We start from the raw sequence: 14,325 nt of genomic DNA on the forward strand, positions 1-14,325 counted from the left end.
GTAGGGGAAATTGAAGACATAGTACGTATTTCTACAATTTTTATGAGGCAGAAGCTGGCAAGCTGTTTTTATTCTCCTTAGACTTTGTGAAAAGCTTTAGTCATTTTCACATTAAACCCCACAGAGGTTTAACATCTTCCACCGGACACTGACCTCCTAATTTAACAGCATCTCTGGTGTACAATAACCTAAAATAAATTGATATTTTATTGCAGAAACATAATCTCAAATAAGATAAGACTGCGGTTCTCTTGTCTTTCCCATTTTGAAGAGGGACAACTTGAAATTGAAATATGTACCCTCACATGTATGCCACTGGACGTCATGGAGAAAAATTGAGCTTCTCAATATATCAGCATAAAAAGGTAATGAAGGAAAGGTTACTTGTTTTCAATTTATAATTCATAGGTTGTTTTTTTTAACACCCTAATGTCCTTAAAAAAGTGCAGAGTACTAAACACTTCAGTTGCTTCTAGTTTATATGAATTATTAGTGTTACTTGCTACCAAGTGTTGTGCCAATGAAAATAAATGTAGAGGGTGTTGTAAATTATGTCATATTCGTTTAGTTTCGTGTTGAAAAGTTGACGTTGGAGCAACAATACCCATTAGGTTTACCTCAAACCAGAACATTTTCTTTCAGCTGTAACACTCTACATTATTTCTGTGCTCTGCTCTCAAAGTCTATCAGATTTCTTTTTTCTAGCATAACTGCAGATAATGCTCCAGCAGCAGTGAAAATTCTGTCATCTACAGTGAATGAAACTGGAGAATTCGATAAAAAAATAAATAAAAACCTACTTTTACTGCGGCTCTTCGTTTTGAGCTGCTTCTAGATTGTACGTCCCCCTCTGAGACGTGTCAGGAGTGGCTGTGGATCAAACTTGTGACCTTCTTCCAGTGGGACAGGCTGTTCCCCATTTTCTGTAAGTTCACAGGGTCATTCCAAATGACATTAGAGCTTTAGTGTGTGTATTGCCTCAGGCCTTTTCACAATGGGATCAAGAAAGGAGGGTTGGGAGGAGGTTGGCGCCTTCATGAAAGGTTACCTACAAAACCAAGAGCTAACCTTGTACTATGCATGTGTGCCCGTTCATAGATTATAGAAGGGCTTGGGAAATGGCTACAGTTTCCTGCTAAATGAAACGGCTTTGTAGGCAAACTGTTCTTGGATTTTAAGTGCTCAATGAGAAAGAGAGTGTTAGTCAAGATGAGAAGCAGATTAATTCTCAGAGCAGCTGTTTTGAACTTATTTTTCCCTGGCTATTTGTTTTATTTTTGAGTAATTTTCTGACATGGATAAGGCATCAGATGAAGAAAAGCAACAACTCAGACGGCGCCCTTTCGCTATTTGCGACCCTACACCTCTAGGATCTTATAGGCAGCTAAAATTTACACCTACGTTTTCATACCACTTACAGTTATGGTAAACATGGACTACGATGGTGTTGAACCGAGAGAAGAACTGCCTATCACATTTATTAACTGCAGGCTATGCCCAAGCAAAAAACCTGACAAAGTAAACAACTAATATGAGTTTTTTTAGATTCCTAGTGTTACTTGGTCAAAAATATACTATACTGTGGAATAAGCATTATAAACACCATATAACCAAAGTAACCACTCATCTTTTTTTTTTTTGTTTACATATATATGAACTTGAGTGACATCCTATTCTTAATCCATAGTGTTTAATATGGATTAAGAATATGGATGACTCTTCTTGAAAAGCTCTCCATGAGGTTTTGGAATTATGAAGGCTTTCCATTATTCTTCCACTGGGGCATTTGTTATGTCTTGCAGTGACGTTGGGCAGTAAGGACTGGGTTGCAATCTCTGATCGAATTCATCAGGTTTAGGTCAGCACTTTGTGAAGGCCAGTTAGCTTCCTCCATAATAAACTCGCTCATCCGTCTCGTTTTGGAACGTGCTTTGAGATCTGGTGTGGAGTACTGGAGTAAAAAGGAGATCTGGTGTGGAGTTGTACTGAAATAAAAAGGAATCATCCCTCAAGCTGTTCCCACAAAGTTGGAACATAATTTAAAAAAACAAACAAACAAACATCTAAAGCAGAAGAAATGTTTTGTTTTCAAATTCAAAAAAGTTTTGAAAAAGCGTTTCGGGTGCAGCAAAAGTATTCCTAGAAGTTGCCCCCCCACCTTCCCTCACTCCCCCAAAAAAGTTACTAAAGTAAATGTAACTACTTACTTCCAACTTCTGTAAATAGATAAAGAACTGTTTTTTCTTTTGTTACTTTCTCATTCCTTTTCTCATGACATTTCACAACAATACAAAAAGCCCTTTGGTTGAAGTAATAATCAGTGGTTTTTGGAGTTAATATAATAAGCCATACATATTATGGCTTATTATGGCAGTATATTTAGAGGAGACTAATTTTGTTTTCTGTATCAAATTAAATCAATTTAAACACATGACATATTTTTTTTAATTAAATCTTTGTACAAACACTGTAATTGTGTCATAGACAGAGATGTTGAATTATTTTCCACTGATTACACCTAAGTTTCGTAATGATTCGGCAAAACGAAATGTTTCTCAACAAATACTGGTCAGGATCAGATTTTTAAAAATCTTATTGTTTTACAACATGAAACGTTCAGTAAATCTAGTAAAAAAAAAAGTATAAAAATAATCTGTCGTAATACTATATTTACATTTGCTGCAATTGCTTACCAATATTAATTTGTATAAATAGGGAATTAACTCAGAAAGCGCTTTTTTTCTTAACTGTGAAACCCAGCTAAATCACTCACAAACAGGGATATCAGTGTAGCTCTGCTGTTACAATCATAACAATCTAATGAAAAATGGCTTCCCTGGATCGAAAATCTAATGACCTAATATCTATTATCCACCATATTTCAGTGGCCGCGCTTTCGAAATTAAAATCCCATGTTGCGTGCTCAATGATCAACCTCCACAGGGTTTATCTCTTTAGCATCACCCCCAAGTTGTAACATATGCTCCGGTGAGGCATAATTACGAATTGCTCGTTTGGATGAATTAATTTTCGACGTAGTTGTTTATAACGTAGCACAGCTAGCATAGGCTAGCCACTTTAGTGGAACAGCCGTTTGGAGACGCAACGCAGTTTAGCGAAGGGAAAGAAGAGATGCTAGTGACCCAATACAAGGGTACCCATGCAAAGTTGAACTGCAAATTCAGTTAGATGAAAGTCAGCACTCGGCAAAAAAAGAAAAAAAAAACTTGAAGGAAACCATTTTTCCCTGGCTTGTCTACAAAGTTCAGCGCAGCACTTTCCGGATACAGACAATTTATGCAAACTTGCTGCAACGAACGACCTCTTCGAGTGAGATTCCAGAACATAACTGGAGCTTGCTAATGTTAGCCCTCAAGCTACGTTCACCATCGCTACGTGGAGCCAGGAAACATTTTTCTGGACTAGCCGAAGACTTGCGTTTGGATACAAAAGTTCCCCGACTGGTCATTACAGAAGTCCGGCCGTTGGTTAGCCGGGTAACGACGGTGTTGTCCGTGTAGTTAAACAGCTAGCAAAGCCTGCCTGCTGACTGACTTGCCTTCCGCCGACTTGCACTTCCCCCACTCTCACAACAGCCGGGGCTAGCCGCAGCGTTAGTCCGGGTACATAAAATGAAGCGAGCATCAGCATTTTCGGAAGCTTTGTGGCTCTTTAGATCTTGCTGATGCATGAGAAGAGGACATTATTTTTCTAAGGTAGGTAGGGACATGTGTGGCATGCTTTAATTCCTTGCAGCATACTGATCTAAACACACTAACCCTGACCTTAGACCGGTGTTAGCGCTGCTATCTGTAGCATTTAGCTGCCAGATGAATCTATCTAATTGCTGGAAAGCTAGCTGTGGTACCCTGTGTGTTCTCTTTTGGTTGTTCTGCACTGCTTGTATTCACATGGAGATCCAAGTAAAATCCAGTTGACATATTTCAAAACTACATGTCCCTGAGCGTAGTGTAGTTTCGGTTCTTGGGATTTCTTCGGGAAAGTTTGTAGCTGCGCCACAATAGGTAATTGTTAGCTTTGTAGAATTTTCGTCACTGACATGGATGCGTCTAATTGCTGGTTGGAACCAACCCTTTGAAGTCGGTGTTTACATTGAGAAAGTGCTTGGCTCTGCTATTATTCAGCTATAAACTCTTTATTGTAGTTCAGCAGCACACCCCAGTTTCTGATTATTACCATTTTATATCCAGATTTAATACTGTTCGCAGTTAGTTTGCAACACTAACTATAATGTGAAGTCTTGTGGACATCGTGTTTATTACTTTTGCTTCGATCAATTCTGTTTTTCCTTTACAGCAAAGCATATGGCATATCTTCGGAAACGTGTCGTCTTTAAGCGTGTTAGTGCTGGGGTATCGGATTGTGAAATGTGCGCCTTGTTTTGGAGTGTGTTTCGAGTGTTTCTCGCTCCCGATTGAGAACAGCGATGCAATGTTAAAGAGATTGCAATGCTAAAGAGATTGTGTCCATTAGCTCAGTTGCATTCACACTCATTTTGATGCAGTTCGGGATGTTTTTACTGTGTACGTCTGTGGAGTCTTATTGTGGGAGTTTTGGTTGTAGTTGTAAAAAAATAAAATAAAAAATAGCCTGCTTTAAGATCGTCCAGGTTTTGATCGGGGAGCATATCTTTATTTGAATTCGAGTGATTTTCATTTAAGGCCCCAATACAGTATTTTGACCCCACACATCACTTCCCCTCTGTTCGTATTTCCTCCATGAAAATGAGGATATGTTTGTAATATATGCGTGATCATTCAAATAGATGTGGCAAAAATCTTTGCTTAACCTTAACTGTTACCCCCTGATGTTTATTCGTATTAATTACAAGTTTTTAATTTAAATATGATCTTTTTTGTTAACGTCGTTTGCATTCAAACTGTTTAGGAGTGGTGCTTTTGAGTGAATTCGTTAAAAAAAAAAAGACAGAGCAAAGGAATCAATAACAAAACTATGTCATCTACTTCCATTTACTTTTATACAATGAAAAGGAAACATTACGAAATGCATGTACTCGGGGCTTATGACACAATAATTGTTTTGTAATACACAAAGAGCCACTTGGAAAATTAATTACTCGTGTATTTATATGCACACGAGTTGTCGCACTTATTGTTCTCTCCTTTCTCATCTATTATGTGGTTAAAACCGATTCGCATTCATTGTTTGTTTTACGGCGTTACGTTGAGCGCTTCAATCCCATGGCGGAACTATTATTTCTCAGTGACCGTGTTCTGCACGAAAAGGGCTCCGCTGCAACAGGAAGCTCTTAATAAGGAAGTTGTATTTTCTTTGTGTATCCCGTTTTGTGGCTGTTTAATTAAATAATACACAGCTTAGTTGCGAGCTCGAGGGCTTTTTGTCCACGGAGGCTTCATCGACGTGGATTATGCATCGCTTGGTAAATAAGTTGGATAGTTAAAAAGCCATTTCTGAATGATCGCTCGTACGTAACCTTCGCGGTATTTTCATGAGTTGGCGTTAAATCTCGGTTGCATTAATAATAAAGCTACGAAATTAACACATGGGGATCACGGGAAAGTCTACATGTGGCTGTCTTATTAAATTAGCTGTGTCGCTGATTTAGTATTTTTACGTTGAATTGCTTAATGCAGTGTTGTGCATCCGATGCTTGTTTTTATTCTAAATATTTGAGTTGTTTGGTTTTCAGATTGCAATCAGTGCCTTGCATTTTTGAGACGTGTGACTTTGTAACACTTTACTGTCAGTGTTTTATCCAAGTTGTTGGGTATTTCAAGGAAGCAGACTTAATCTCGATGGTTTTGCCCATTTCCGAAGTAAAGGAAATCATTCCAATAATTTTGATATGTGCTAAAAGTTTTCTCGTAACCTGCCCTTGTTTTGTAGATCTCTGTTAAGGAGCTCAAAATTTGTACGTGGAATGGACGAGCAGAAATCGAACTGCGAAGAGAATGACTCTGAACCAACAGGTAAAGTTTTCATGGTATTCCATTTCATACCTGCTCTATATAAGCTATTTCTAATTGATACTGATTTCCAACTTTCTTTCTGTTGAGTATTATTATTTTTTTAACCCTAGGGATAATCCTAAGGATTATACCAAATAATAGGAAAAATGCTTGTTATGTTCTCGGATAGATGCACTGAATTTTAATCCAGCAGAAAATTGTTCTGTTGGTTGATGTGTTTATGATCCAAAATGAGTTGGGAGTTCTTGAATGTGATGCATTTAATATTTAAAAGAACAAGAAAAAAAAAAACCTTTTTTGTTATGTTTATTGATGCATCTTTATTTTGGATATAGTTTTTTTTTATGGGGATATGGATCTCTAATTTAATTTGAACTAAGCAGTAATAAATAATTTGATATCTCTATATATCTGTTTTATTATTTATTTTTTTTGTATTTGCTAGCAGATGATAGCGCCTCTGGACACCAGCCCGTCTCCCTCCAGGAGTCGTCCAAAGTCTCTCCTGCCGCAGACGAGTCTGGTGTTGATGCAACCTCCTCCAGCACACCTGTGTAAGTTCCCTGTTTGCCTCAGAATTGCCTGTTTCTTTAATGCAAGATTATGTTCATTTTTTGTATCTTCTCATTAAAGTGATTAAAATGTTTTATTTTTATTATTATTATTTTTATCATTATTATGTGGACAGAGAATGCATTCGTGCCTGTGCCCTTTGTAATTGTGTGGAGCGGAGTTTGCTTGGACAGCGGGAACTGCGACACTTCAGGTCGTCGTTGGAGCGACCAACTCAAAAGCCATCAGCTTTCCCACTGCCACTGCCTGGAAATGATGACCTGTCTTCCATTGGTTTTTCTGACTCTTCTTGTCTGACGGCACTCTTTGACGACTCAGGTTAAGCTCAAAATGCGTTTCTGTGCCGTTTCGACATCGCAAGGCAGTCACGCTCTTCTTTTTTTATTGACATTTGTGAGGTATTTTCTGTTTATTGTTGCGATGAGCAGGGGGTTGTTGGGTCCACTACTGGTGTGCGGTGTGGTCAGACGGGGTGAAGCAGACGAAAGACGAGGAGCTGGAGGATGTGGATAAAGCTGTTATCTCAGGGACTCAACGGGTGAGTCTGCGCTCCATCAACTTTACATGGAGTGTAAGAGAAATATTAAATGATCACTTTTGTCAGGAAATTGAGTGTTTTCTTCTCTTGGTTTATTTCAGCTTTGTGAGTATTGCAAAAGACTGGGTGCAACCATACAATGCCATGTAGAGGGCTGCTCGCGATTCTACCACTTCCCGTGCTCTGCGGCCAGTGGGTCCTTCCAGTCCATGAAGCAGTTGGTCCTCCTCTGTCCAGAGCATATAAACAAGGCTGAGGAGTTGGGTAAGAGACGTTCTCTTCATACCTTACTTATAACTTTGAGTGTGCTTGTAGTATAGGAGTTATGTTATCAGCTATCTGGCAGCTCCTCTCCTTGCTCCTGTGTTTTGATTAGTGACTGTGTTATTACTGCCTGTTATTATTTTTAAGTACATACAAGGTGGACATCCAGTGAGATGTCAGTGCAGTTAGCACTTAGCAGGTTCAGAATTGACTTCTTTTGAATAAATCTTAAAAGGATTTGACTGTAATTTTCCATTTAAAAACAGCTGAATTCTCTGACACTGTAGAAAATCTCGTTCCATTGTTCCAAACTGTCCCACTTAATAAATCAAGTAACTGAAATTCATGCAAAAAGCAAAAAAAAAAACAAACTGATGATGCAATTTTCCCTTTGCAAATCTGTATTTGTATATTTTGCTTACAGCTGGTGAGGAGGCCTGGTGTGCAGTGTGCGATTCAGTTGGGGAGCTCACAGAGCTACTTTTCTGCACGGGTTGTGGCCTCCATTATCATGCGTCCTGCCTGGAAATCGGTGCCACGCCTGTCCAGCGGGCAGGATGGCAGTGCCCAGAGTGTAAAGTGTGCCAGACTTGCAGGTAAGTTCGACATGTGGACAAACTACATCCACACTTAAGATTTGGGCTGCATATCTTTGTTTGAAATGACATGTGTATTGTTTTCAAATAACACCAAGTTCTTTAATTTCACTTTTAGACAACCAGGAGAAGACTCCAAAATGTTGGTGTGTGATGCTTGTGATAAGGGATATCACACGTTCTGTCTCCAACCAGCCATGGATTCTCTTCCCTCTGACCCTTGGAAATGCAGAGTTAGTCACTTTTTGATTTTCATTTCTTATTAGCAGTAACACTATCCATTACTATTTATGGCATTTTTGCTATTTATAAGATTTTGTTGCGCTAATCATCCGGCAGTGAATAAAAAAAAACAAAACCAAAACCTAGAAAACCTCTACTGACATCCTCTGATTAAGCATACACACAAAAACAATCTAATGTTGTAAAAGTCTGAAAATTGTACATACATCATGTTTACGAGAATAACGATCTGCTTTTAGACGGATTAAACAGTCGATTATGTGGAGAAGACTTATTGCACATTACAGTAAAACCATATTAAAGTGTTACCTGTTAGAATTTAGCTGATGGAATGAAATATGCTCTCCATTTTGAGGAATTGGTCCTTATTATCACCATGTTGTGTTTTTCCACAGAGGTGCCGCGTTTGCATGGAGTGTGGCGTCCGTGGGTTGACGCTGCCAGGTTCGGCCCAGTGGTTTGAAAACTACAACGTGTGTGAAGAGTGCCAGCAACACCGCAGCTCAGTGTGTTGCGTTTGCAGCAAAGCTGCCAACCCGTCTGTTGGGCTTCAGTGTTGCGACGTGTGCCACAGGTCCGCTTAACACACAGTGGAGATTTAAATTGTGTTCATTAGAGACGCACCACTTTTTGCTTTTCCTTTGCAGTTTCCTTTCAGTTCTCACCTGTTCACTCAGATTTATCCAGGAGTATAATGCGCACAAAAAGTGTGGTGAATGTTTTCTTATTTATCAGATTTAGTATTTTTGAACCTAACTATAAATTTGGAATTTACAAGGGTTAGATATGTATTTGCTCATGTCTCTCACCTTTTATCTGTTGTTGTTGAACTCCAAAAATGTAACCAAAAAACACTGTTGTTTGTTTGACTGTTATAGATTGAAAATTATGGAAACTTACGTTTTTGATGCATTTGAACAAACTTAATTTTTCAATATTTGACCTGCTGATCTATTCCAGCCTCAATCAACTGGTGCATCCTAGTGCAAGCTGATGTTCTTGTAATACAACTTTTTTTTTCTTTTTTTTTTTTTTTGTTGCTTTTCTCAGATGGATGCACATCGAGTGTTCTGCACTGGGAGAGCTTTCAGAAGCCAAGGACATCTGTCTTCTTTGCAAGGAGGATCAGCAGCAGCAACCTGCTGGTCAGACCTGCATGGACGACATTCAGTCTGGGGTGGAGATGACAATCCAAGCTGACCTGGTCACTGAAACGGCAGCAGATTCATCAGAAGCAACTCCCGGACAGAAAGATGCAACCCGGATGGACGCCGTAAAAGGTGAACCTCAGAGAGACGCCCCCATGGATTTGGGTATGTTATAATTTCAAAGAACCTGAAAAGTTGAAGCTGAGGAAAAAAAAAAAAGTTCTGGCTTTTTAATGAGCTCGTTTTTACTTGGTTTAGGTTTGGAGTCTGCAGTAGTTCACTCAGCAGATGCTAAGGGGAAGGAAATGAAGCAAGAACCGCAGGCGGCAGCAGAAGGATCCACCTGTCAGGAGTCATCTGCTTCAGCTGTGTCTACAGGTGAATAAAAATAATTATTTTTGAAATAATTAGAATTTTGTTTGTTTTTTTGTGTGCATCCCAATAAATTAGAATAACTGAGAAACATTTATTTCAAGTGTCAATGTTAAAACAGCTTAGTAATGTTGTGCTGCTAAATATACAATGACAATAAAGGTAATCTAGAAATGAAACTCCTACATAAACATATAAATGAATTAAACACAAAGTGTTTAATTCATTTCTTCTCATTGGTGGTAGATAAACGGGTATAAACACTTGACGTGTAGCACCATCTAATAAACCTAAATGTTTTTTTTTTTTTAAAGTTATCTAATATGCGAACGTAAATTGACTTTTTAAAATGTTTTTGTAGTTATGTGTGTATATATCTAATGCTGATAATGATGTATTTTTTAAATCCAGCTCGTGCTACGACGGAACAAGGAGCCGCTGGTCTTCCTGCTGATGAACGGAGATCAGAGGAAAAGCTCTGCGAGAAGTCTCAAAGCCCGCCCTCTCGGGTCTTCTCAGCAGAAACTCGGCACGACATTAACCCTACACCAGAGCCCACCGCATCATCACACCAAGCAACTGGAAGCGTGGAGGAGCACAAGCAAGAGTCCACCCTCTCTGGGACAGAAGCCCCGGAGGAGTCGTTACGGAGCGGCTGTGTCGTGGAACCGTTCAGAAAGGACGCGCAGAGACCAGCGGCCTTTTCTGTCTCTGTGGACAAACCCGAGCTGCCGTCCGTGGACGACAAACCCGAGAGGAGTCGGTGCCAAGGCCTCCAGTCGCCTTCCGCCACCTCGCCGTCGGCAGACGCACAAGACGTGCTTTCTGCCATGGACGTGGAGGCGAGGCTGCTTCCTCAATCCGAGGAGGAAGACGAAGAGGAGGACGACGAGCAAATGAAAGGACATCATTTGGACATAAAGCAGGAGCTGCAGGCAGCGAAGCCCGAGCTGCTGCTGGACGAGATGTCCAGCAGCAGCGGCTTCCTGGGCTCGCCCGGGGAACCGGACAATCAGCTGGCCATGGAGCTCGGACTGGTTCCCGCCGGCCGTTCCCACGGCGATAACCTCACAGAGACCGATGACTCGCTTCCCTTCGATGCCCTCCGGAGCGACAGGGAGAAGGCGAAACGGAGAGGGTCGCCGGGCCGTTCACGGGTCAAACAGGTGAGGTCACCATGACGTTGATTTTAATATCTGAAGGGTGAAAGTGTTTTGTTTTTTTTGTTTTTTTTTTTATGACAAAGTGTCTTTTGGGTTGTTCATTTATCCTTTTATTTTAACTTGTAGGGGCGAAGCAGCAGCTTCCCTGGAAAGCGGAGACCTCGGGGTGGCGGCGGAGGAGGAAGAGGGCGTGGCGGGAGGTCACGCCTCAAAGCCATGGCGTCCTGCATCGATGCCTTTTTGGTGAGCTTTCCAGTCGCCTGGACTCTGAGCTCCTGTCTCAAAAAGTCCAAAACCTCTTTTGGGCATCTATGAAATGTACAAAAATGTCAACACTCAGTCAGTTTGAGGAAGCCTGATCAATGCATTGCTTGATATGATCCGTCATAAAGCTGAATTGCAACCAAAGCATTTTCATACACAAAGTGAAACGGAATTAAAATATGTTTGTTTTAGTTTTTCATGGCCTTTGGAAGATGTAAAGGAAGATATTGTTCGCACATATCAGAAAAAAATAATAGTAAATACTCTCACTGGGGAGACAAAAATTAACTGAAGTAAGGACAACATTTTAAACCTCCAGATATATTTTGGGAATATTTGCAATCTGAAAGCCCAGCAGAAACACTGGGACAACATTATATGTCATTATAGTTGGTAACAAAGTGTAAATCAGCAACATCAGGTCTCAAGGGAAAGTCAATAGGAGAACAGATGAAGTGCTCCAAATGGCTTCAGCTAACTTTCTGTCTGCAATTATATTTAATGCTTAGACTGGAATGTTGTCACAGTCGGGATGAAGTGAGTAATAATATTTCACTATGATTAGTGAAAGCAATCATGGGTCATTCATTTTTGTTCACAAATGTTTGTGTGTAGATGCTCAGAATTGAAAAGTCAAGTCAGGAAAGGTGTGAATGTGGAAACTGTGAGACTCTACAATTAATGCTATATATATTTTTACATTTGTTATTCCTCCCGAGTAAGAAATTAATGAAAACAAATCCGTGCTTATAATCAAACACATCTGGTATCCTTCCTTGCAGCTAAGCATGGCCTCAGACACTGGACTAAGCAAGGAAGAAGACGACGAGGAAGACGACACCATGCAGAACACGGTGGTTCTCTTCTCAAACACAGACAAATTCGTCCTGCTCCAGGTACAACACTTTTCAATTTGCTGCGGGTTGTCACGAAAGAAATAAAAAATAAAAATCCCAAGCGGTGCGTATCTCTCTATCTGACCCCATACTCTCGTCTGTTTCAGGACATGTGTGTGGTGTGCGGCAGTTTCGGAAAGGGCGCGGAGGGCCAGCTGCTAGCTTGCGCTCAGTGTGCCCAGTGTTACCACCCTTACTGTGTGAACAGCAAAGTAAGGAACTGCGTCAGTTACGTCTATAATACTCAACTTGCCGAGGCGTAGACTTAAGCGCGTTTGTCTTCTCCAGATCACCAAGACGAAGCTCCGTAAGGGCTGGCGCTGTTTGGAGTGCATCGTGTGCGAAAAGTGTGGGAAGGCGTCGGACCCGTCCCGCCTGCTGCTCTGCGACGACTGCGATGTCAGCTACCACACCTACTGCCTGGACCCTCCCCTGCACACCGTGCCGAAGGGGGGCTGGAAGTGCAAATGGTAAAATAAGAACGACTCTTGGTGTGCAGTAGTCTTTTCAGTGCTGTTCCTTTTGAACTAGGTCAAATGGAAATGAGTACATGCACATTTGCATATTATGTAAAACACTGAAACACAGCATCTCAGCTCCGCATTAGCAATTTCAAGTCTCCTTGCTCTGTCTTTTTCTTTTGTAGCATTGAATAAATCAAAAAAAATCTTCCATTGTAGCATTCGTTTTAATAATAATAATAATAATAGTAATAATAATACACTTTTACTGGATCGGTGTAAGAGTGACCCGACTCCTTCCGTGCAGGTGTGTGTGCTGTGTCCAGTGCGGCTCCAGCTCACCAGGCTTCCACTGCGAGTGGCAGAACAACTACACGCACTGCGGGCCGTGCGCCAGCCTCGTCACCTGTCCGGTCTGCAGGGAGAACTTCATGGAAGAGGAGCTGCTGCTGCAGTGTCAGTACTGCGACCGGTGCGTGCCGCGCTCCCTACATCCGCACACGCCAAGAGAAACTTAGGAATTCACAGGGATGCGGCTAATGACGACAAGAGGGAGATAGATTATTCATGGCGTTTTCTCGTCATAAATTATTCCATAACATCTTTTGATTTTGTTGGCATTTACGAAAGGAGTGTGTGTGTGTGTGCGTGTGTGTGTGTGTGTGTGTGTGCGTGCGTGTGTGTCGGCGTGTTTTCCTGTGTGCCTGTGCAGATGGGTCCATGCTGTTTGCGAGAGCCTGTACACGGAGGACGAGGTGGAGCAAGCCTCCGACGAAGGCTTCGCGTGCACATCCTGCACGCCGTATGTTCCAAAACCCGTGGGTGAGTCTCAGAATGATGAAGCCGACGGAACCGAAAGCGAATGTCGCGGTGTCAAGATTTTCATCAGTGCACTGATGTCATGATTTACTTTTGCTTTCTAATTCTCCTTCCTGTTGTCCTCTGTAGTAGAGTCGGCTATTATGGCTTCAATAAAGATCAAAGAGCCAGGTCAGTGGATTTTATCCAATTACCTGCAGGTGCACCCCGGTTGATTAGAATATTGAGAAGTTCATTTATTTTTGTAATTTAGTTCAAAACGTGTAATTTGTATATGATTTAAATTCATCGCAAACGGAGTGAAATATTTAAACTGTTTTTTTTTTTTTTTTTTTTTTTTTTTTTCTGGTCATTTTAAGGTGATGAAACAAGAGCAATAATAGTTTACTTTTTTTAATTAGGAAATGTAGTGTCACAGCCTTAAGCAATCATTGGCTGTGTCCAAAAATATTAACGGAAGGTTGAGTGGAGGGAAAACATGTGGTAGAAAAAAGGTACACAACAAGAATAACTGCAGCCTGATGGTTTGTAAATGAATGCTCTTTCAAGAGTTGCCAACTTGAGCTCCTGCTGAGTCAGCGCCTCGTTGCTGTAGAGCTTCTGATTTCCAGTCGGACTTGGCATTTTATCACAGTGCAAAATAAAATACTAAAATTTGCTTGACTAATCAAGAAGACAGGCTTATTACCTCCATGTCATGCTGCATTGGTGCAGTAATTCATGCAAAAGCAGCCCTAACCAAATGTTGACGACGTGTAACGTGCAATACATTTATGTACTTTTCAGCAGGAAATTTCTCTATTAAAAATCTCTTATGATTGGTTTTATTTAATACACAAACTTTCTGGGAAACATCATTTTAGGTTTTCATTACTTGCAAACAATATTATTAAAAAAATTGAAATGCACCTGCAATGGCACGTCGTAGTTTTCTCTTTTTTTTTTTTTTTTTTTTTTTTCCCCGTTTTTTTGGTTTTAATTTTTTTTTTTCCCCCCACAAACCCCCTTCTTCCCTC

At 40.6% G+C, this 14,325-nt stretch overlaps 1 protein-coding gene across 4 annotated transcripts in view; it reads left to right on the forward strand.

Annotated features, from left to right (window-relative positions):
• Window positions 1–2,881: 2,881 nt before the first annotated feature.
• Window positions 2,882–14,325, forward strand: part of kmt2d (lysine (K)-specific methyltransferase 2D) — a 36,902-nt gene continuing 25,458 nt past the window's right edge. The window contains exons 1-19 of one of the 4 annotated variants that reach the window (XM_015051770.1): window positions 2,882–3,716; window positions 5,890–5,972; window positions 6,418–6,526; window positions 6,661–6,863; window positions 6,974–7,083; window positions 7,185–7,347; window positions 7,772–7,943; window positions 8,062–8,176; window positions 8,582–8,760; window positions 9,237–9,499; window positions 9,593–9,712; window positions 10,118–10,872; window positions 10,996–11,112; window positions 11,916–12,029; window positions 12,137–12,241; window positions 12,318–12,499; window positions 12,798–12,962; window positions 13,203–13,312; window positions 13,439–13,480. In XM_015051770.1, the coding sequence (XP_014907256.1) occupies window positions 5,924–5,972; window positions 6,418–6,526; window positions 6,661–6,863; window positions 6,974–7,083; window positions 7,185–7,347; window positions 7,772–7,943; window positions 8,062–8,176; window positions 8,582–8,760; window positions 9,237–9,499; window positions 9,593–9,712; window positions 10,118–10,872; window positions 10,996–11,112; window positions 11,916–12,029; window positions 12,137–12,241; window positions 12,318–12,499; window positions 12,798–12,962; window positions 13,203–13,312; window positions 13,439–13,480 (3,073 nt within the window). In that variant the 5' untranslated portion in view covers window positions 2,882–3,716; window positions 5,890–5,923. Of the gene's footprint in view, window positions 3,717–4,952; window positions 5,423–5,889; window positions 5,973–6,417; window positions 6,527–6,660; window positions 6,864–6,973; window positions 7,084–7,184; window positions 7,348–7,771; window positions 7,944–8,061; window positions 8,177–8,581; window positions 8,761–9,236; window positions 9,500–9,592; window positions 9,713–10,117; window positions 10,873–10,995; window positions 11,113–11,915; window positions 12,030–12,136; window positions 12,242–12,317; window positions 12,500–12,797; window positions 12,963–13,202; window positions 13,313–13,438; window positions 13,481–14,325 lie in introns of those variants that run through there. The other 3 variants (XM_015051767.1, XM_015051769.1, XM_015051768.1) reach the window with 3 other exon arrangements.

This window comes from Poecilia latipinna, unplaced genomic scaffold, assembly GCF_001443285.1.
Source record: "Poecilia latipinna isolate Pla-1442-1.1 unplaced genomic scaffold, P_latipinna-1.0 Scaffold1064, whole genome shotgun sequence".
Classification (NCBI taxonomy): domain Eukaryota; kingdom Metazoa; phylum Chordata; class Actinopteri; order Cyprinodontiformes; family Poeciliidae; genus Poecilia; species Poecilia latipinna.